This window comes from Notolepis coatsorum, assembly GCF_963971535.1.
Source record: "Notolepis coatsorum genome assembly, contig: SUPER_7_unloc_7, whole genome shotgun sequence".
Classification (NCBI taxonomy): domain Eukaryota; kingdom Metazoa; phylum Chordata; class Actinopteri; order Aulopiformes; family Paralepididae; genus Notolepis; species Notolepis coatsorum.
The window spans coordinates 377,145-399,931 of record NW_028174874.1 but is presented as its reverse complement, the minus strand read 5'-3'; the positions used below and the strand labels follow the sequence as shown (position 1 = coordinate 399,931).

At 46.7% G+C, this 22,787-nt stretch overlaps 2 protein-coding genes across 2 annotated transcripts in view; both read right to left on the bottom strand.

Moving 5' to 3' along the window:
• Positions 1 to 13,408, bottom strand: part of LOC311232774 (caspase-8-like) — a gene marked incomplete at its 5' end in the record, with an annotated part of 19,292 nt that extends 5,884 nt beyond the window's left edge. The window contains 2 exons of the mRNA XM_084338353.1: positions 2,997 to 3,163; positions 13,378 to 13,408. Of these exons, the coding sequence (XP_084194479.1) occupies positions 2,997 to 3,163; positions 13,378 to 13,408 (198 nt within the window). The remainder of the gene's footprint in view (positions 1 to 2,996; positions 3,164 to 13,377) is intronic.
• A 1,257-nt stretch (positions 13,409 to 14,665) lies between these two features.
• The window catches only part of LOC311232773 (uncharacterized protein), a gene marked incomplete at its 5' end in the record, with an annotated part of 152,562 nt that continues 144,440 nt past the window's right edge, over positions 14,666 to 22,787 (bottom strand). Inside the window, one exon of the mRNA XM_084338352.1 lies at positions 14,666 to 15,144. Within this exon, the coding sequence (XP_084194478.1) occupies positions 14,831 to 15,144 (314 nt within the window). The 3' untranslated portion in view covers positions 14,666 to 14,830. The remainder of the gene's footprint in view (positions 15,145 to 22,787) is intronic.

Here is a 22,787-nt window from a genome sequence, read left to right as displayed (position 1 = left end):
TGTTGGTCTGGGGAGGGTGTAGACTACCTCATGTCTCCTCTGTGGGTCTGGGGAGGGTGTAGACTACCACATGTCTCCTCTGTTGGTCTGGGGAGGGTGTAGACTACCACATGTCTCCTCTGTTGGTCTGGGGAGGGTGTAGACTACCACATGTCTCCTCTGTCGGTCTGCGGAGGGTGTAGACTACCACATGTCTCCTCTCTCTGTCTGGGGAGGGTGTAGACTACCACATGTCTCCTCTGTTGGTCTGGAGGAGGGTGTAGACTACCTCATGTCTCCTCTGTGGGTCTGCGGAAGGTGTAGACTACCACATGTCTCCTCTGTGGGTCTGCGGAGGGTGTAGACTACCACATGTCTCCTCTGTGGGTCTGGGGAGGGTGTAGACTACCACATGTCTCCTCTGTTGGTCTGAGGAGGGTGTAGACTACCACATGTCTCCTCTGTTGGTCTGGAGGAGGGTGTAGACTACCACATGTCTCCACTGTTGGTCTGGAGGAGGGTGTAGACTACCACATGTCTCCTCTGTGGGTCTGCGGAGGGTGTAGACTACCGCGTGTCTCCTCTGTGAGTCTGGGGAGGGTGTAGACTACCTCATGTCTCCTCTGTTGGTCTGGGGAGGGTGTAGACTACCTCATGTCTCCTCTGTTGGTCTGGGGAGGGTGTAGACTACCTCATGTCTCCTCTGTGGGTCTGGGGAGGGTGTAGACCACCACATGTCGCCTGTCAGTCTGGGGAGGGTGTAGACTACCACATGTCTCCTCTGTGGGTCTGGGAGGGTGTAGACTACCTCATGTCTCCTCTGTTGGTCTGGGGAGGGTGTAGACTACCACATGTCTCCTCTGTTGGTCTGGGGAGGGTGTAGACTACCACATGTCTCCTCTATTGGCCTGGGGAGGGTATAGACTACCTCATGTCTCCTCTGTTGGTCTGGGGAGGGTGTAGACCACCACATGTCTCCTCTGTTGGTCTGGGGAGGGTATAGACTACCTCATGTCTCCTCTGTTGGTCTGGGGAGGGTGTAGACTACCACATGTCTCCTCTGTGGGTCTGGGGAGGGTGTAGACTACCATGTGTCTCCTCTGTGGGTCTGGGGAGGGTGTAGACCACCTCATGTCTCCTCTGTTGGTCTGGGGAGGGTGTAGACCACCACATGTCTCCTCTATTGGTCTGGGGAGGGTGTAGACTACCACATGTCTCCTCTGTTGGTCTGGGGAGGGTGTAGACTACCAAATGTCTCCTTTGTGGGTCTGGTGAGGGTGTAGACTACCTCGTGTCTCCTCTGTTGTTCTGGGGAGGGTGTAGACTACCAAATGTCTCCTCTGTGGGTCTGGGGAGGGTGTAGACCACCACATGTCTCCTCTGTTGGTCTGGGGAGGGTATAGACTACCTCATGTCTCCTCTGTTGGTCTGGGGAGGGTGTAGACTACCACATGTCTCATATGTTGGTCTGGGGAGGGTGTAGACTACCTCATGTCTCCTCTGTTGGTCTGGGGAGGGTGTAGACTACCACATGTCTCATATGTTGGTCTGGGGAGGGTGTAGACTACCATATGTCTCCTATGTGGGTCTGGGGAGGGTGTAGACTACCACATGTCTCATATGTTGGTCTGGGGAGGGTGTAGACTACCATATGTCTCCTCTGTTGGTCTGGGGAGGGTGTAGACTACCACATGTCTCCTCTGTGGGTCTGGGGAGGTTGTAGACTACCACATGTCTCCCGTCAGTCTGGGGAGGGTGTAGACTACCACATGTCTCCTGTCAGTCTGGGGAGGGTGTAGACTACCTCATGTCTCCTCTGTGGGTCTGGGGAGGGTGTAGACTACCACATGTCTCCTCTGTTGGTCTGGGGAGGGTGTAGACTACCACATGTCTCATATGTTGGTCTGGGGAGGGTGTAGACTACCACATGTCTCATATGTTGGTCTGGGGAGGGTGTAGACTACCACATGTCTCATATGTTGGTCTGGGGAGGGTGTAGACTACCATATGTCTCCTCTGTTGGTCTGGGGAGGGTGTAGACTACCACATGTCTCCTCTGTGGGTCTGGGGAGGTTGTAGACTACCACATGTCTCCCGTCAGTCTGGGGAGGGTGTAGACTACCACATGTCTCCTGTCAGTCTGGGGAGGGTGTAGACTACCTCATGTCTCCTCTGTGGGTCTGGGGAGGGTGTAGACTACCACATGTCTCCTCTGTTGGTCTGGGGAGGGTGTAGACTACCACATGTCTCCTATATTGGTCTGGGGAGGGTGTAGACTACCACATGTCTCCTCTGTTGGTCTGTGGAGGGTGTAGACTACAACATCGGAAGCCACTTATTTTCACCTGACAGCTAGAAGTGTCACCTACAGTAGAGAGAATAACGTGCTCCCTCACATCCCCTCCCTGCTGACGACCAGGACGCATACCCTCACCGGCTTCCCACCCGTGAACATTGTGTTCATAGGGACGACTGACCAATGAATGAATAGAAACCGTTTAAATAATCTCCAGGGGAAAGATGATTGTCATCAACAAGGTATAAATCCGGCTGGGGTTGAGTCAGTCAATATTTAGTACTAAACTACTACTAAATATACCAAGTAATCCGGCAGCACAAGTGGACCTTCGACTCCAATGTTTCTGAATTAAACTAAAGTTGATGTTGAACTCCAGGTGTGCTGCTGGATTCCATTGATTGATGAAGACCACGGCTGCACCCAGGATGAAGACCGCAGCTGCACCCAGGATGAAGACCACGGCTGCACCCAGGATGAAGACCACGGCTGCACCCAGGATGAAGACCGCGGCTGCACCCAGGATGAAGACCATGGCTGCACCCAGGATGAAGACCACGGCTGCACCCAGGATGAAGACAGCGGCTGCACCCAGGATGAAGACCACGGCTGTGACCAGAGCACCCACTGATTATCGTGCTTCAAAATGTGCTTACAACCACCTGGAGTATCTCTATTTAGCAACATATATACTTTGTTACAAAGGAAAAGCTTTGCGTACCCGTCCTGCAATGGCAGTGGGCTCCTGCAGAATGTGTCTCTGAAGGTCTGGGGACGTCTTGTGTCTCTCCAGGTGTCTCTCACAGTAGGAGGAGATGCAGGTCTGACAGGTCTTCACTGCTTCCTTCTCAACGTCATCGTCCAAACAGACGTCACACAACACCAGCCCTGTGGAACCACACTTGAACACACCTGCACTGGGCAACCTGGACCTGGGGCACACAATAGTAACTGCTGTATTAGAAAGATTACATGATGTTGGCTTTGTTTATACCATCTGTTTTTATATAACCTGAATCTGGGGCAAAGATTCAAACAACTATAACGTTGGCTCTATAATTATTAGTATGTGTGTTTATATAACCTGAATCTGAGACACCATAGGAACACCTGTATCAGAACGATTCAGATGCAGGTTATAACCAAAGAATCAGATTTATACTAATGTCTGTTTTCCCTACAGTGATGCAGAAACTGACGTTTAATAATGATAGCAATATATTCAGTTCCTCCAGTCCAATAATTCTGTCCCAATATAGGCACACATGCAATAGAGAAGCTAGTATTTGCTCGAATTGAAGTTAAGTTCTTTTCTAAAGCCATGAAACATTAGGGCTCTATCTGAATAGCTATAGTTCTTGGAACAGCAGAGAGGTACACTCTCACAACATGCATGTTTGGTGACTAAAACTCTACTTATTTAATCTTGATAAATCAAATACAAATATCACACTTCATACAGTTGCTGTGGGTCTGGTTTACTAGGCTTCAGACTAAGTGAGATATTAGGCTTACTAGGCATCAGCCTAAGGGAGATATTAGTCTTACTAGGCGTCAGCCTAAGGGAGATTAGTCTTATAGGCTTCAGACCAAGGGAGATATTAGGCTTAGTGCACAGTAAATTTCACAGAGTAAATTTCACAGAGTACATTTTACTCAAACTACTCAACTACTACTACTCAAACTTACTAAAATGTTACTCAGTTTGAGTAAAATCTACTCTGCGAAATTTACTGTGTGTGTATACTCCACTTTCTATAACATATAAGTCATTCAAACCAAGTATGGCAATTCAAAGTAAATTGTTATTTAGAATTTGTACAGATTCAAATGTTAACACCTTGAAGGGCAGGGCACCTATACTGTCAGCTCCTACTGGTTTCTCTGTTCCCAGCATCTATACTGTCAGCTCCTCTCTGTTCCCAGCACCTATACTGTCAGCTCTCTCTTCCTACTGTATATGCTGACGTCAACACATTTAGAAAGGTCAAGTTGTGCCCACCGCCTCGTCACGTATAAGAGCGACGCGTCGGCAACGAGGAACCCTGAGCGGACGCTCGCTGCGCTTTTGGTAAAATGGTGTATCTATAGATGAACAGATCGACAAACTGCAACTGGGGAAAAAGGTTTTGCAGTGATACTTTTAGCATTTATCTATGGTTTATTTGAATCACGTATTTATTAATGTTTTTACATGCCATGCCGTCAAGCCAAAAGGACCAGCCGAGTTTTGTCTTCTTATGACACGATGCTTCCAGGACAAACGACGGCAGCGGTTAAACCACTTCCTGGCAAAATGAGCCGTTCCCGATAACGCTATTGGCCACTTTTCTGGTGAAGGTAGTTTAGGGCGCTTTCACATATAGTTTTGGTGGACTCTGTGCGGTTCTGGTGGTGAAGTTGCAACATTGTTGCATTCGTCATTTGGTTTGTCTGCATTCACATTGCAATTTGTCAAGCGCACCAAACTTTCTGAACAATGTCACACGGTCGAAAAGGGTGCTCGTCTATTGGACACAATGGAGAGTGGAAATCCCTCCCCTTCAGGAAGTGAAATCCGCGAAAACACAAACAGCCGCAAGAAGCGTGATAGTAGAAGAGACGTGGCATTGATCCATCGTTCGATTATAACCCATTACCGCCATCCTCTCGCCAAACAACTTGTACACCTCGTTGTTTTTGTGAGTGCCCACAAGCAGCTGTTTTATTTGGTCTTCTGCCCATATGTCGATCAGGGCTTTCACTTCATCATTCGCCCAAGTCTGTCCACGAGACATGTTTACAGTGTGCTTGTTTTGCAGTGAATGCCGCGCGCGGCGCGCCGCAGTGTTTTTTTCTTCCTTCTACCCAAGATGCACAGTTTATCAGGTGACTTCCTATTATTTGGTCCGCGTTTGGTGCGATGAAGCGAACCGAGACCTATGTTTTTTGGCGGACCAGAGTTTGCGTGTTTGGTCCGCACCAGAGTTCGACTGCGCATTCACACCACCCCAAAAAAGCGGACTATCGAATTCTGGTCCGATAGTCCGGACCAAACAGCTCTGGTGTGAAAGCACCCTAAGAGCCTTTGCTAGACCCCCCTCAGACCCTCTTTTAGATGCAGAACGAAGGTTCCTGAACTGCACACAGAGCCACACTTCAAGTCTGTTTATGCTTTACATAATAACTGGCTGAAATTTGTATTTTGTGTAATTATTTTGAGCAATTACTATTTTTTTTTTTTTTTCCTATATAATATATATTTGGTGAAAAGGCAAACCTTGTAAAAAATGCAGGTAGATATTATGATGATTCTTCTGTTTTACTTGAAAATGTACTGCTGGAGGAGGTTACTCCTTTGGGATCGGGTGCGCTTGCTTTCCGTCGCAGTGGGGGTTGTAGACGTTACCATACTGGAGGTATAACTTCACTGTCTACGCTTTCACCACGAGTTCTGCTTTTCAACTCTGGTTGTTCTTTTTATATTGGAAAAAGCTTTGTGGGCGGATTTGGCGTACTTGTGTAGAGCAAAGATGTTTGTTCTTGTTAACTTTGGTCTTCAGGTAAATTTGGTCTTCAGGTAAATTTAGACAATGTAAAAAAGGGTCAACAAAATATGTACAGTTTTAAAGTATTAAAGGAGATGTATTTATTAACCCGGTATACAGTGTATATTAAGTGGGTAAAACCGCGATGTGAAATGGAGTCAGTATGGTCGCCGTGGTGACGTTCCGTTAGTCCCATCGCTACACAAGAGGTAGTGGATAAACAGCAGTTGGTAACGGGGCCCCCTGTTGGTCAAAAGATGGCATAACGGAATAGGCTGGATCCTGTGGATCCTTCCGGTGTTTCCAGTACAAGAGGTCGTATTAAAACACACGACTGGAATCCCAAGGGTTTTCTGTTTAGGGTCCATCACCTGTTTGATACCGGTATGTGTTTGTAACAGTCAGGAGTCAGGCAGAATGTTGTTTTGAAACTTCTGGTTGTTGTTGTTATTGAAGATGCATTTCTGTCTCGTTCCATAGCAACAGTGGCGCTTGTACCAACTCACTACAAACCGCCCCTAACCGGCCTGACCAATGGGAGAACGACTGGGGTTTTTAATGCTCAGTTTGCCTGTAAAATATTGTCATTGTCCCTTTAGCCTCCAGCCGTACAGAGAGACGATGAAGAAAGATCACAAATTATGATTTGGTGGCAGATTTAAAAATAAATAAATACAATCATTATGTTTTTCATGATGTATTATTTTTCCTGGAATGGGAGAGTGGTGGTACCAGTATCAACAATAAAGGGATATGTTGTATATCATACTGGTAATGTGTCTGTTATTTTGCATCAACACTGCACCTCGTGGTCCAGGGTTCCCACTCGTCCTGGAAAACCTGGGAATTCAGAGACTAGATTACCAGTCATGGAAAACCTGGAAAATGTAGTAAAATTATCAAATATCCTAGTAGTGGTATAGGATTATAGCAGCACCGCTCAACTTGGCCATGTACATTGTTTGAAATACTAAAGAAAAGCATAGCAGTGCTGGTCACGACAAGAGGAGGCAAGAGGACCTTATTGTACAGTCAGCAGTGAGGGAGAAGTCACCTGGAATGAATGTGAGACACTTCATCAGGAACCCTGCATTGTTGAAAAAGGAGGAATTACAACGGGGTTAAATGTGTCAATACTGATCGTAGAGTAAATGATGTTTGTGAGCATGTGCTGTCCTGGATCGTGGAGTAAGATCAAGACGACGACCCCGTTTGAAGAACACGCTGCTTGTATGGTGTATTTATAGATGAACAGACAAACTGCTTGTATGGTGTATTTATAGATGAACAGACAAACTGCTTGTATGGTGTATTTATAGATGAACAGACAAACTGCTTGTATGGTGTATTTATAGATGAACAGACAAACTGCTTGTATGGTGTATTTATAGATGAACAGACAAACTGCTTGTATGGTGTATTTATAGATGAACAGACAAACCGCTTGTATGGTGTATTTATAGATGAACAGACAAACTGCTTGTATGGTGTATTTATAGATGAACAGACAAACCGCTTGTATGGTGTATTTATAGATGAACAGACAAACCGCTTGTATGGTGTATTTATAGATGAACAGACAAACTGCTTGTATGGTGTATTTATAGATGAACAGACAAACTGCTTGTATGGTGTATTTATAGATGAACAGACAAACCGCTTGTATGGTGTATTTATAGATGAACAGACAAACTGCTTGTATGGTGTATTTATAGATGAACAGACAAACTGCTTGTATGGTGTATTTATAGATGAACAGACAAACCAACTGGGAAAAAGGTGTTGCATTTATGGATTCTTTTAATCACATATTCATTCATGCTTTTACAAGCCGCCAAGCCAAAAGGGTCGGCCCAGTATTGTCTTTATGACACAATGCTTCCGGGACATTCTCAAAGAGAGTGGGGACCCTGACAGTCTGATATGATACAATATACATGGTTCATTGTTCATACTTATCATCTTTGTTATAGATGCTTTTTGCTTGTGAAATAGCCTAATGCACATGTGAAGTCCATCCTCCCTATTAATCAAGTTAAAGTTCCTCAAAAGGGGATTTCTTTTGGTTTATTGTTTGTCACAAAGCTCACCATTGTGTTAAAGGAACAGGCCAACATCATGGGCAATGGGCTGACTGTCTTCTCCAGAGTAACCCTAACCCTGACTGGTGCCTGGTCATTCAAAGGTCAGAGGTTAAAGAGGCCCTTTCATCCTCCTGACTGGTGGTTGCCTGGTCAGTCAAAGGTCAAAGGTTAAAGAGGCCCTTTCATCCTCCTGACTGGTGGCTGCCTGGTCAGTCCCAGGTCAAAGGTTAAAGAGGCCCTTTCATCCTCCTGCCTGGTGGCTGCCTGCTCAGTCAAAGGTCAAAGGTTAAAGAGGCCCTTTCATCCTCCTGACTGGCAGCTGCCTGGTCAGTCAAAGGTCAAAGGTTAAAGAGGCCCTTTCATCCTGGTGGCTGCCTGCTCAGTCCCAGGTCGGACACCTGTGCATCTCTTTTGTTACGTGACTCCACACATCCTTGAGAACCCTGTCGTCCGAACTGGATCGTATGGGAAAACGCACAGGTGTCTCATATTGGATGGTCAGCGAGCGAAGACGCCCCTCGGTCAGACGAGTAGATCAGACCATGGAGCAGAAGGAGGGGACGCTTCGTTTCCACTCTGCTGCCCTGCACTGCTGTCAGAAAAGCCTGTTGTCATCCATGGACCACCCGATGATTAATGTAATTATTATAGCTGATTGTTCAATAAATGCATAAATATTGTTTGAACTCTTTTCCAGTGTCTAACATTCTATATCGTTCTGTTTCGATCCGAGCAGTAACAAAACTACCCACAGTTCCCTTTTGGTTTGTGTTCCCTAAAAAGAGGGATGTTCAGCGGAAAGCTATCGGGCCACAAGCTAGCCTAGCTCAGCACAAATGAATGGAAGCTGATACGGACCAGCTAGCCTAGCTTAAAACTCAGGGGGAGAGGTGTTATTGGCTAGTGCAGGGGTGGCCAACCCGTGGCTCTCGAGCCGCATGCGGCTCTTTGCCCGTCAATGTGCGGCTCTTCCATCCATAAAAAACAAAAAAACAAAAATTAATTTTTTTTTCTTTTTTTTTTTCACTCATTCCATAAGGACGTAGAATAAACATTTCAAAAAAATTTAAATGGCCATTTGCATGTTCTTGGTATCTGAATCTAGGGACATATATGGATCAGTGTCAGAAATAGTGTGTCTGTTACTAGGCTTGAGTAAATTGTAATGAACCAAAGGAGAATATCAATTCTATTTAAAAAATTTTTTTTATCATTGACTGAATAACATGCTAAAATTTACCAGACCTGAAAAATCTAAGCAAATGAATAAAGGGAAGATGATTAAACAGAAGGTTTTGTAGATACAGTACTGAATTCTGCCATCTTTTTTATAATGTAAATTTCTCCACCATTTTTCATCATATTGCAACACCGTTTTTTGCAAGACGTTCACAGAAAGGTAGAGAAACTAACTGCGTTCTGTTTTATGGCAATAACGTTCAGGTTTGTGGGAGATAATCCCAAAAAATAAGAGAAATAAAAAAGTAAATCCAGAAGTCAGATGATTGACAGGGGCTGGTGTGAGCTGGGTAGGGTAGTTTTTCGAAATTTGAAAGCCCTGAGTCTCTTCATTCAAAAGACTACACTCACTTTTGGATGTGCCACTTCCTCCTGTCAATATGCGCCGGTTTCCGACTCAATGCCCTGAGATTTCTATAATCTTATATTTCACTAATAACAGTTAAAATAATTGGTAAACAAACGTAATGCTGAAAATATACACTTTTACTGTATATCTCGGGCTTAAGAGGTTAACCCTGTGAGGCCCAAATTAAAAAGACATTAGCAACTTCAGAGGCCAGATGGTGGGACATATAAACACATTACTATCAAATAGCATTGTGAGGCTGAACAACAGGACCAATTGACTATACATGTGCTTAAAGGGGAACTATCTTATAAATGGCCTTTTTCAGTGTTTACCATTGTTTCTTAGCTATGTGGACTTATATTAATAGGATCTATGTCTCTAATTCTCATATTGGCGCATTCTTCCAATTCTCCTCTCACAATATTGAATATTCACCCTCACTGAACTGAGTCATCTGAAAATGTGCATATCTGTGATGTCAGAGATTTCTCAGCTGCATAATAATGTGGCAGTTGATGTGGCAGTTGGCACCAGGCCACACAGTGGTTGGAGCCCAGCCTCAAAACGGCTTAAGATCTTGAGGTAGAAAAATGCGGTTTTTGAGTACTTGATTAGAAATACAAAACAATGCATTTAATTTTTTTGAAAAAAACCTAGGTGTTCCATAGACTCACAGGAATTGTGTAAAAGTGCCCAAATAGTGAAAGAAATAGTCAAATAGTTTCCCTTTAACATTTTTTAAATAAACATTCTTTTTTTAAATGGCTAAAAGTGATTTTGTAATTTTGCAACCGTGGGTCTCACAGGGTACTTTTAACCCTGTGAGGCCCAAATAAAAAAGACATTAGCAACTTCAGAGGCCAGAGGGTGAGACCTATAAACACATGAAGGGTGCCGTGACTGAAAAAAAAGGTTGAGAAACACTGGTATAGTGTGGCTCTTTGTGGTACCACAGTCATTTTTGTGGCTCTAGTCTCTGACTGGTTGGCCACCCCTGGTCTAGTGTGTCCGTATCTGCTTCCATTCATTTCGGCTAAGCTAGGCTAGCTTCAATGTTCTATTCACAAACCCACCTATACAATGTCCCCATATATATATATATTTCTTTTTTAACCTTTATTTTACCAGGTAGTCACTTGAGATCAATGATCTCTTTTTCGAGCAAGACCTGGGTATATGATAATGATTGTACCGTAATAATATTTAACTTGGGTCAATGTCCCCAATTAAATAATATATATATATGACATGAGCACAATGTCAACTGAATATTCTCAAGCCTGAAAATATTCCCTAGAATATTCCAAGACCGTGTTCTTTAGGGTTTTGTATCAATAGTAGGGGTGTAACGGTACACAAACACCACGGTTCGGTACGTACCTCGGTTTTGAAGTCGAGGTTCGGTACGGGTTTTCGGTACAGTGAGGGAACGTTTGGCTTTCCATGTTCCACTTAGGGGTGATGTAGTGTGTGCAGTAACTATAGGGCTGTCAACGAATATTCTATATTGAAATTAATAATCGAGTTGTAAATTCTTTTTTAAATAATAATTATATTAGATTGTGAAAAAAACAGCCCCCGGTGGGCAGTCGTTAGTGGTTAATATACCATTGTATTCGTTCGGTACACTACACAACCGTTCGCTACGGTACACACTGAAACGGTACGGTTCGGTACGGATACCTTTACACCCCTAATCAATAGCCAACGCATAGTTGATAACAAAATGGTGAGATATATGGAATGTTAAAAGGGGCACTTCACCAGAAAACACTGGTTTATTTTGCACCTAATCTCACACATCCAAAAACTCTAAACCGGTTTGCACACATTCATTTAGTTTATTTACAGTTATTGAGAGCAAATTAGTTTGAATATGGCCACCAGTGATGCCATCGGGGACATTTAATCCTTGTGTTAATTACAGCTCAGTGAAATGATAAGGCAGCAGTTCCCTGTAAAGACAAGGTCACTTCTTTCTACATTTCACGGAGCTGTAATTAAGACAAGGATTCGATGTCCCCCGATGACATCACCGGTGGCCCTTTTCAAACCAGGACCCCCCCCCCACACCAAAAGGTCTAGTCAGAGGTAGAGACCCCCACACACCAAAAGGTCTAGTCAGAGGTAGAGACCCCCACACACCAAAAGGTCTAGTCAGAGGTAGAGACCCCCACACACCAAAAGGTCTAGTCAGAGGTAGAGACCCCCACACACCAAAAGGTCTAGTCAGAGGTAGAGACCCCCACACACCAAAAGGTCTAGTCAGAGGTAGAGACCCCCACACACCAAAAGGTCTAGTCAGAGGTAGAGACCCCCACACACCAAAAGGTCTAGTCAGAGGTAGAGACCCCCACACACCAAAAGGTCTAGTCAGAGGTAGAGACCCCCACACACCAAAAGGTCTAGTCAGAGGTAGAGACCCCCACACACACAGAGAGAATCAAGAATCAAGAGGTTTATTTGTCACATACATACCAGGGCATACAGTGAAATGTGGGTGGTCTTGCCCGCATTGATTGTGCAAAATACAATAATAAAATAGGCATAGAAAAAATAAAATAGATAAGACACAAGATATGCATGGTAAAAAAAAGACATGTGTGGTAAATATTGACGTTGAATTTCATAAATAATATGTGTGAATAATTAGAGAGTCATAATGACATTCCACACCAACCCCCTCTCATGAGAAGGCTGCTTACCCAAATGGTATGTAGGGGAATAGTTACAGGTCACAAAGCCCTCACTCAAACTGACTGTATGTAGATGCTGATTACATGCTGAAGAGTCATGGATCTATTAATCAACTGTTTAGCAGAAGTGGCTGCAGGGCTAAATGAGGAACGAGACGCAGGGACAGTTGAACAGACAAAGGTCACACCTACTGTGACCAGGTTAGTACTGTATGGTAATATGGCCCAAAGGGTCAAAGCGTATTCACACCACCCCACCAGAGGACATCATGCCAGCCCCCACCCGTGAGACAAGATCCAACAGGAACACACAGGAGATCAAGGAGGTGAGGGCAGCCGGCCCCCCCACAGAGAAACCCAGAGGTGGGGGCTGCCAGCCCCCACAGGAGATCGCCCCCAGAAGACGCCTGATTGGACCAACTGTATTCTATTATTGGCTAGAAATTATAGGATATAAGGGGATACAAAATGGTAGTTCAGGAGCCCAGACCAAACCAACCCCAGGGGTCTGCGGCTCCACCCCTTCACCATAGAGAGACTGCTGTGCTGTTTGCATTTTATGTGAGTAAATACATGGAAAACACCATTTGTTGTTTGAGTTTAGTATAATCCTTAAATATCTGAAACCAGATTTACTCATGTATAAATGTGTGCAGTATGGTCAATGTATGTTCAAATTATGTTACCAAGTGACTGTTTATGTACATATTGAGGTTTGAGAATGCAAACCTGATTGTGATTTCTGTACACAGACAGCCCTGTTAATGTTTTCTGATAATCTTTTGTCTTATTCACCTTGGCCTCTGGCTCTGATCAAATAAATGTTGAATTGGACTATAGTTCATGGTTTGTCTGGCTAACACGTTTAATTCTTCATCTGCTTTAAGTCAGATGAAGAGATCAACAATTCTATCAATATGATCCCTTTCTCCTCCTTCCAGATAAGCAATCTCATTTGTACTGTACTACAATAACCTCAGATTATTGTAGAGTTCTGTGGGAATTTACTACACATGCTACTGTAGGTTCCTGAGAAACTGGTTCTTATATACACTACTATGCAATATACAATTTACAATGTCAACTCTGGATTTGCACCTCCTGTTATATAAGTCCTGCAGGAGTGGTAGTGCAATACCTGTAGTACGCTCAGCTGAGCGCACCACTCTCTGGGAGATATAGTCAGAGGTAGACGGCCACACACCATCCGACAGCCTCAGAAACACAGTCCACATGCTGACATGAATGCAAAAATACACTTTTTATTGAAACATTTACATTTAGCTGAACACTTTTATCCAAAGCGACTCACAATTTGTGTACAACAAGTCAGCAGGAAGGGTACAACTCTGGCAGCTAAGGGTAAACAAATATATCATTTCAGAATCTCTCAGAGTGAAAGAGTTTGGAACTTTATCAGCCTGATATCTCAATTCAGCAACAATCGACAGACAGAGGAAGACAATATACTCTGTCATTTTCTAGGAGCTGATTCGGTAGGAAGTCTTACTCTTGGCTTGGCTAACTGCTATTTCTAATGTAAGACTTTTTTTTCTTCTTAAATTGTGCTATGTTCCATTAGGTCTCACGGTGTTCATAATTGCTTTTGATTGATTGAAAACTTTATTAACAGATTGCAGAATGGGTACAGTACAGCTCAATACATACAATTGTTAAGGGGATGCAGACCAGAGAAAGACGTTTGTCTTGTTTACATCAGGGTCCCCCATTTTCAATTCATCGACAGTACTGCTACATCTATACATTTATGACATACCAGATTTGCAAATACAGTACTGTTTGTGATACGAAAAGAGTCCAGAAAAAAAAGAGTATATACATTTGACGTAGAAACTGTACATTGGAGGAGGTTTGGTAGGTGGGGGGGACTGTACATTGGAGTTGGTTGGGTGGGGGGGTTGGTATGAGGGGTGAGTGGGGGACACTGTACAACTATACAAGCAAAACTGTACATTGGAATATTGACAAGACCATACTTGGTGATTTACTGTACATTGGAGGGGGTTGTGTTAGGACATTTGCAGGGGCCAGTTTCGAATTGCAGTCTCCTGTAGGTGTTTTTTTAGAGTGTTTTTGAAAGTGGGTAGTGATTCACATTCCTTTACAGCTTTGGGTAGGGCGTTCCACATTGATGTGGCATAATTGCGAAATGTGTTTAGTCCCTTGTTTGAGCCGAATCTGGGTTTAACATGATTTGTGGAGCTCCCTCTGGTGTTGTGATCGTGGTATTCACTGACCTTTGGGAAGTATTTTGACATGTACATGGGTACCTTGGTCGTGTAGTGTATCTTGTAGACCAGGCCCATTGCAAGTTGCTGTACTCTGTCGTCTACTCTAAGCCATCCTAGGTTGTCAAAGTGGGCAGGGGTGAGGTGGGTTCTAGGAGTAAGGTCAAGCAGTAGTCTGACCAGTTTGTTTTGAGATGTTTGTAATTTTGTTTTTAGCGCCTTTGAGGTGCTTTGGTACCATGAGGTGCAAGCATAGTCGTAGTACCCTTGAATGAGTGCTCCTGCCAGAGTCTTCAGGGTATTCTTGTTTACCAGAGAGGAGATCCGGTACAAGAATCAAGTTTGTTGTATATACAAAAAGTAAAGCCACAAGGTGGCATATGGTCTCTCCCTCTCTCTCTCCCTCTCTCAGCTTAGCATAAGCTGTCTGAAAAGGTTAGGGTCTTGGTCGTGAATGATGGTTTCAAACTTTGAACAGGCTTCTCTTCCCTTTCGTCGCACCTCGTCAATGGTGTACCGTGCTTTGGACGCCCTGTCTCTCGTGTCCATGGCTGCCTCCATTTCACCATCGTTTATGACCCCCTGTCTCAGAAGTTCACCCAACAACGTGTCCAAAAGATCGTCAGACGCTCTCTTGATAAATTGTGTTCGAACTGAGAGCAGCCTTTCCTCCACTTGGGACGGCACCTGGGTTCCACTTGGACCGGGACCTACATCATGATCTGGAAGATAAGACGTTTATTAAGTAACCAGTTAGACAAAGACGTTTATTAAGTAACCAGTTAGACAAAGACGTTTATTAAGTAACCAGTTAGACAAAGACTTTTATTAAGTAACCAGTTAGACAAAGACGTTTATTAAGTAACCAGTTAGACAAAGACGTTTATTAAGTAACCAGTTAGACAAAGACTTTTATTAAGTAACCAGTTAGACAAAGACGTTTATTAAGTAACCAGTTAGACAAAGACGTTTATTAAGTAACCAGTTAGACAAAGACGTTTATTAAGTAACCAGTTAGACAAAGACGTTTATTAAGTAACCAGTTAGACAAAGACGTTTATTAAGTAACCAGTTAGACAAAGACGTTTATTAAGTAACCAGTTAGACAAAGACGTGTATTAAGTAACCAGTTAGACAAAGACGTTTATTAAGTAACCAGTTAGACAAAGACTATTAAGTAACCAGATTCAGGGGCGGCTAGGTGGTGTAGTGGGCAAGGCACTCGCCACCAATGTAGAGACGCTGGGTTCGCGTGTTCGAATCCAGCTCTCCACATTGTTTTCAGTTTAGCTGGTCGTCCGCAGTAATACACATTGGCCGTATTACGGGGAGGGAAACTGAAGGGTGGGGATCGAACGTTGTGAACAAGCGACTCCTACAAGTCGGTTGGTGCGCCTGCGCAGTAGAATCAGGAAGTGTCGGGGGCAGCGTGAGCCTCCCACGCGTTACTCCTCGACACTGAGAGATCGAGCTGCGCAGGTGAAAAGATGCGACTGCTGTTACCTCAAGTACCGGAGGGGACTTGTGCTATGTATGACTTAGTCCACATTGCAGCCGGCTTGTGGGAGGCAAGAAACAGCGTTCGTGACAGGGGAGGGTTGAATTGGATGATACGAAATTGGGATGGGAGAAAAAATATAGAAAAATGGGAGAAAAAGTGGATAAAAAAAAAAAGGTAACCAGATTCCGATTATTTTATTGTCACAGCTTTTTTAACCTTTCACTACCACACTACAGAAGGTTAACCCTTTCACTACCACACTACAGAAGGTTAACCCTTTAACTACCACACTACACAAAGTTAACCCTTTCACTACCACACTACACAAGGTTAACCCTTTCACTACCACACCACAAAGGGCTAACCCCTTCACTACCACAAAGGTTAACCCTTTCACTACCACACTACAGAAGGTTAACCCTTTCACTACCACAAAGGTTAACCCTTTCACTACCATACTACAGAAGGTTAACCCTTTCACTACCACACTACAAAGGGTTAACACATTCACTACAAAAGGTTAACCCTTTCACTACCACACTACAGAAGGTTGACCATTTCACTACCACACTACAGAAGGTTGACCATTTCACGACCACACTACAGGTTAACCACCTGTGCTGTGGTAGTGAAAGGGTTAAAAGTACATATATTAAAAAAAACAAAAAAACGTGAGATGCTTGTTTTTCCTGGCTCCTCAACCGTAGTAGTTTTGTAGACAACAATACACAACGATCTATACAATAATACAGGGTAAAAAAACAATGGATAAAATATATATAAAAAATAAAGATATTCTACAGTGTAAGTACTGTAGCAGCAGTACGTGTAATAAGTGTGCTTGTGTGGTGTGTAAGTCACTTAACCCTTTGATTTGATTTGAAGTCTTTATTTCGAACATGCAATGAATACAACAAACAATAACAAAAAAGCCACACTTTCACACTACAGGTTAACCCTTTACTATCACACTACCAAGGGTTAACCTTCTGTAGTGTGGCAGTGAAAGGGTTAACCGGCTGTTGTGTGGCAGTGAAAGGGTTAACCTTCTGTGTATTGTCGCAGTGAAAGGTTGAAAAGGTTACAGTGCTTTTGTGTGTGTGTCTGCTCATGTGATAATTCAGAGTCTATCCGTCAGTAGTCTGTTCGCCCGGTGGAAGTAGCTGCTCAGTGTTCTGTTGGACGTGGACCTGAGACTGCGGTAGCTCTACATTCAAACAGCCATCACTGATACAGAGCGTCTGGTCAGTAACATGGGTCTCCCAGTCCCTCAGCTCTTCAGTAAACAGCCATCACTGATACAGAGCGTCTGGTCAGTAACATGGGTCTCCCAGTCCCTCAGCTCTTCAGTAAACAGCCATCACTGATACAGAGCGTCTGGTCAGTAACATGGGTCTCCCAGTCCCTCCACTCTGCAGTAAACAGAACATACATTTCCTGGTATCTCGTTCTCACTTTATCCAATCAGGAAAGAGAGCTCCACACTGCAACGACTAAAATAAGAAATAAAAACTAGTTTTAAGTGGTTGAAACAAGTAAAATAATCTGCCAGTGCAGTAACAAAATTTGCTAGAGCAAAACCTCCAACGTCACACCGTGCCATAGCTAACAAGCGTAACTAACTAGTTAGCTAACAATAATCTAGCTAAATGTTGACCAGCTAGCAAGCCAGCTAACATTAGCTAAAATAGGTTCCGCTAGCACGCGAGCTGGCGTGATTTTATGAACGTAACCACCGTGTAATGTTGTCGTTTCGATAATTTACTTAGAATTAGCTCAACTACCGATAATTATAACCAACCATAGCTATCCATAAAATGGGATTTTTCTGTGGTCGAAATCCTCCAAGCTTCCCCAATGCAAGCTCGCTAGCTGCTATGCAAAGTCACTTCCTGGTCTAGCATACGATCTATACGTGTATGTTATGTTGGAAGAATCAGACAACACGTAGTTTCAGCATGTCGGTGTTTACTGAACTCAAGACACATGCATTCTAACGTACACCAGAACATCAACGTCAACGTCACGTATGGCCATATGCCGTAACGTGAAACTCAACAGAATAACACGACACTGTCGCAATAGTTAGAACACTAGTTAAAGTGCTGGCACTCGCTAGAGTACCAGACGTAACATTTCCCCCCCCTTCACTCAACCTAGGAGTGATACTCAGTCTCAAAGTCATTCAGGTGTGCAGGCCTGTTGCGCGCTCGGAGTGGGCGGGGCCCGGGCACTGCAACAGCCAACGGCGGAGGTCCCGCAGCCTCAGGCTGAGCCGCGGGTGCTGGGGCTGCAACATCATCAAATTGTCTGTCCTGCAGAGCTATAGCCGCGGGTGCTGGGGCTGCAACGTCATTGAATCGTCTGTCCTGCAGAGCTACAGCCGCGGGCACACCCTGTCCCGGGGCAGCGGGAGCCTGCACCCTGCGCAGTCGGCCAGCATGCCAACGCGTCCCATCAGCCAGCCTGAATGAGGCCGGGCCAAGCTGCTGTCTGACCTGGACCGGGTCAGACCAGAATGACCGGAGCTTGTTGTCCCGGTGGGGTCGCCGAATCCTGACCCAGTCTGAGACGGCGATGGTAGGTGGTCTCGCATGTCGGGTCCTGTCGAAACGGTCCTTCATCCGGCGCTGGCGTGCGTTGACTGTGGCTTGAAGCGGGTGGGCTGGAGCCTGAGCCGGAGTAGGGCGCAGCCTGTCCAGGGGCAGCTGAAACTCGCGCCCTAGCATGAGGGAGGCTGGGGAGACGCCTGTGGTGGCGTGTTGAGTGGCCCTGTAGTGCAGGAGCGTCTGTTGGAGACCGTTGATGAATGTGCACCCTTGTGCCAGGTGGGCCCTGATGCCATTCTTCAGGGATTGGTTCAGCCGTTCCACCCCCCCGTTCGCAGCCGGGTTGTAGAACGACGTGCGGATATGACGTATCCCCTTACCCCCCAGGTAGGAGGCCAGTTCGTGGGAGATCATTTGGGGCCCATTGTCTGTCGTGATCCTCTTGGGCAGGCCCCAGCGTGTGAACAGGGACTCGAGAATCTCAATCAGCACCCCGGCTGTGACCGAGCCCACGGGCGCCACCTCAGGCCACTTGGAGTGGAGGTCGTAGATCACAGCGAGGAAACGCTGGTGATGCGGTACCCCGTGCAGTTCACCACAGACGTCGAGCTGCAGGTGCTCCCAGGGTTGGGACGGCCAGTCCAATGGCTGCATGGGTGGGGGCGGGGCTGGGGCCCTGGTCTTCCCGCTCAGAAGACAGGCAGTACAGTCCTTGACCAGGGTCTCGATTTCCCTGTCGATGCCTGGCCACCACACCAAGTCACGACACCGCTGTTTGAGCCTGACTATGCCCAAGTGGCCCTCGTGCGCCATAGCAAGGACACGCGCCCGAAGGACACTCGGGACCACAGTACAGAGCCCACGAGCGACGCAGGAGTCGTTCCAGCATGACAACTCGTCCCGGAGTCTGCTATAGGGAAGCAGCTCGTCAGGTGTCCTCGCCGGCCAACCCTGCCTGATGTAGGTTGAGAGCGCAGAGAGGACAGGGTCAGCAGACGAGGCGTCCTGGAGCTCCTGCAGCGACACTGTCTCTTGGAGGGGAGTGTGGAGGAGCTGGACCAGGTCATGCTCAGCCTGATCCCGATCGGGAGTCGAGGGCGGGGCCGTGGGGGAACTGGGGATGGCGCGTGACAGTAGGTCAGCTACTACGTTGTCCCGGCCCGGCGTGAATTGCAAACCGAAGTTGTACTGCTGCAGGCGGTCAGCCCAGCGGTGGAGGCGGAGCGGTTTGTGGCCAGTGCCTGACGTGGCGAGGAGGGTAGTGAGAGCCTGGTGGTCCGTCCTAAGCGTGAATGAGCGGCCGTAGAGGTACATATGCCAGCGCTCACATGCCCAGATGCAGGCCAGGGCCTCTCGCTCCCCCACTGAGTACCTCTGTTCTGTGGGGCTAAGGGCCCGTGAAGCGAAAGCGACCGGCCTCTCCACACCCCCGTGCAGCTGTGACAGTACCGCGCCCACGGCTGCGGCGGAGGCGTCACACGTGACGAGGGTGGTGCTGTCTAGGTCGAAAAACGCCAGGACTGGTGATGAGGTGAGCTGGGACTTGAGGAGGCGCACAGCCTTCGAGCAGGCAGGCGTCCAGAGCCAGGGCTCGTCCTGCTTCAACAGCTTCCGCAGCGGTGCAGTTGTGTCGGAGTAGTGTGGCAGGAAGCGGAGGTAGTACGCCGTCATGCCCAGGAAAGAGGCCACCTGGGCCGCTGAGGTGGGCTCTGGGACACTGTGTATGGCCTCTGTGTTTGACTGGAGCGGGTACATGCCGTCAGCCGAGAGGCGGAACCCAACAAAGTCAATGGTCGTGGTGGCAAAGACACACTTCTCGCCGTTGAGTGTGAGGTGGTGCTTCGCCATCGCACTTAAGACACTGTGGAGGCTCGCGTCGTGACTCTCGGCGTTGGCCCCGTGCACCACGATGTCATCGAGGTAGATGGCCACCCCGGGGATCCCGGCGAAGACGGAGGCCATGATCTTTTGGAAGCAGCTGGGGGCGGAGCTTAAGCCAAAAGCCATGCGTTTGTAACGGAAGACCCCCCTGTGGGTGATGAACGCGGTGAGGTTGCGGCTCTCTGGGTGTAGTGGCACCTGGAGGTACCCCTGACGAAGGTCCAGCTTAGAGAACACCTTGGACCCGTGGAACTGGGCGGTGAGCTCCTCTGTGGTTGGCAGGGGGTATTTGTCAGGGACGATGGCCTTGTTTACCGCTCTCATGTCCACGCAGAGTCGCAGGTCCCCTGTCTTCTTCTTTGCTACCACCAAGTTGGAGATCCAGGGTGACGCGTTCACCTGTTCGATGATGTCGTTGTCCAGCATCTTCTGTAACTCGGTGGCGATGCCCTCACGGAGAGCCAGGGGGGAGCGGCGAAGGGGCTGGATGACCGGAGTCACTTTTTGGTCTAGCAGGGGCTGGTGAGCGAAACCCTGGAGGCAGCCCACGCCGTTGAACAGTGCCGGCCACTGTTGCTGCCAGGAGACAGCGGTGACGGTGTGGATCTCTGAGCCTGTGGTGTCCAGCAGAGAGAAACCGAGGCCACTGAAGAGGTCGAGGCCGAGGAGGTTGGTCCCTCGGCGTGCGATGTTGAAATTGAAGGCAGGCAGTGTCCTTTCTCCGTACCTCACCGGCAGCTGGAGGGAGCCAACGATGTCAATCTTGGAGTCGGCGTAGCCTCGCAGGGTGGTGGTGGGCGGGCCCAGTGGTTTGTGGGAGAAGAATTGAGAGTATGTCGCCCAATTCAATAGAGACACTGTGGCTCCAGTGTCGAGGAGGAGGGGCAGTGTGATGTCACCAACCACCAATGAACATGTTTTGAATGGCACTCGTCCTGAGCTGACATTATGGATGATAGTGGTCGGTGGCTTGGAAGCGCTAGCTGGGGCTGACCTGCAGACCTTTTGGAAGTGGTTTAGCCTCCCGCAGTTGGAGCAGGCTTTGCCACGGGCAGGGCAGGTCTGGGCTCTGGAGTTGTGTGAAAGGGAGCCACAATTCCCGCACGGCTGGCGTGAGCGGTCACGTGACTGGGAGGCTAGCAGTATATTGTCCCCGCCGTCGTCTGCACTCACATTGAGGAGGGACACCCTTGAGCTGAGCGTGCTCGCAGCCTCTACTGGCATGTGTGTGTTGGGGCGGGGGGAGGTAGACAAACTAGCTGCACAGTTCATAGCAGATTCCACCTGCACTGCTAGTCTAATAGCTACTGCTAATGTCAGCTCATCATTTTCCAACAGTAGTCTTTCCCTGATTTTATCACTGTCAGTGTTCAATATGAGTTGGTCTCTCACCATTTCATCCTGTAATGCCCCGAATTTGCATGAGCTAGCCAAGCCCCGTAGGTCCGCGACGTACTGCGTTATTGACTCGCCAGTACGTTGATGTCTCCGTCGGAACACAACTCGACGGAGGAGTGCAGTCTGTGGAGTGGCGAAATGTCCCTTTAGGAGCGCCACCACCGACGTATATGTGTCACTGTCTAATGTGCCGAGCGTTTCACACACACGCTGTCCCTCCACGCCTAAACAGTGCTGTAGTAATGCACGTTTTCTCACCGCGGACAAGTCCAAACCGGTAGCCAGGATATACGTCTCGAACGAGGAAATCCAACGCGCCCACGGGACGGGCGGCTCACCGGGCAGCGGTAGGAAGGGTGGAGGGGGTGGGATAGATAATTCAGCCATCTCTCGTCGCCAATGTTATGTTGGAAGAATCAGACAACACGTAGTTTCAGCATGTCGGTGTTTACTGAACTCAAGACACATGCATTCTAACGTACACCAGAACATCAACGTCAACGTCACGTATGGCCATATGCCGTAACGTGAAACTCAACAGAATAACACGACACTGTCGCAATAGTTAGAACACTAGTTAAAGTGCTGGCACTCGCTAGAGTACCAGACGTAACAGTGTAATAACGTTTGGACAGCGACGCCAAAATAATCACAATGCGGAAGTTCCGCAACGTGATTTAATTTTGCGGGAACCAGCAGAGCCCTGTTTATTAAAATATGAATCGAACAGAATTAAATTAGACGCCATAATGCACAATACTTAATACATTTTAATTAGTGTGATTTATATGGACTTTCTCATATCAGCTTGTGAGTGGGTTACTTCCGTATAACCAAACCTTTTAATCAACTCCCTAGTTTCCGGTTAGGACATTTCACGTGAACGAACGACCCTCCACGTCAGAAGAACGAGCAGGGTTGCAATAACGGCCACATATCATAAACAAGCGATAAGCATACCCAAACATTGAAACATATATGCCTAAGAATATACAATACAAAAAAACGGCTAGAGGTAAATGCATGAGAAAACATG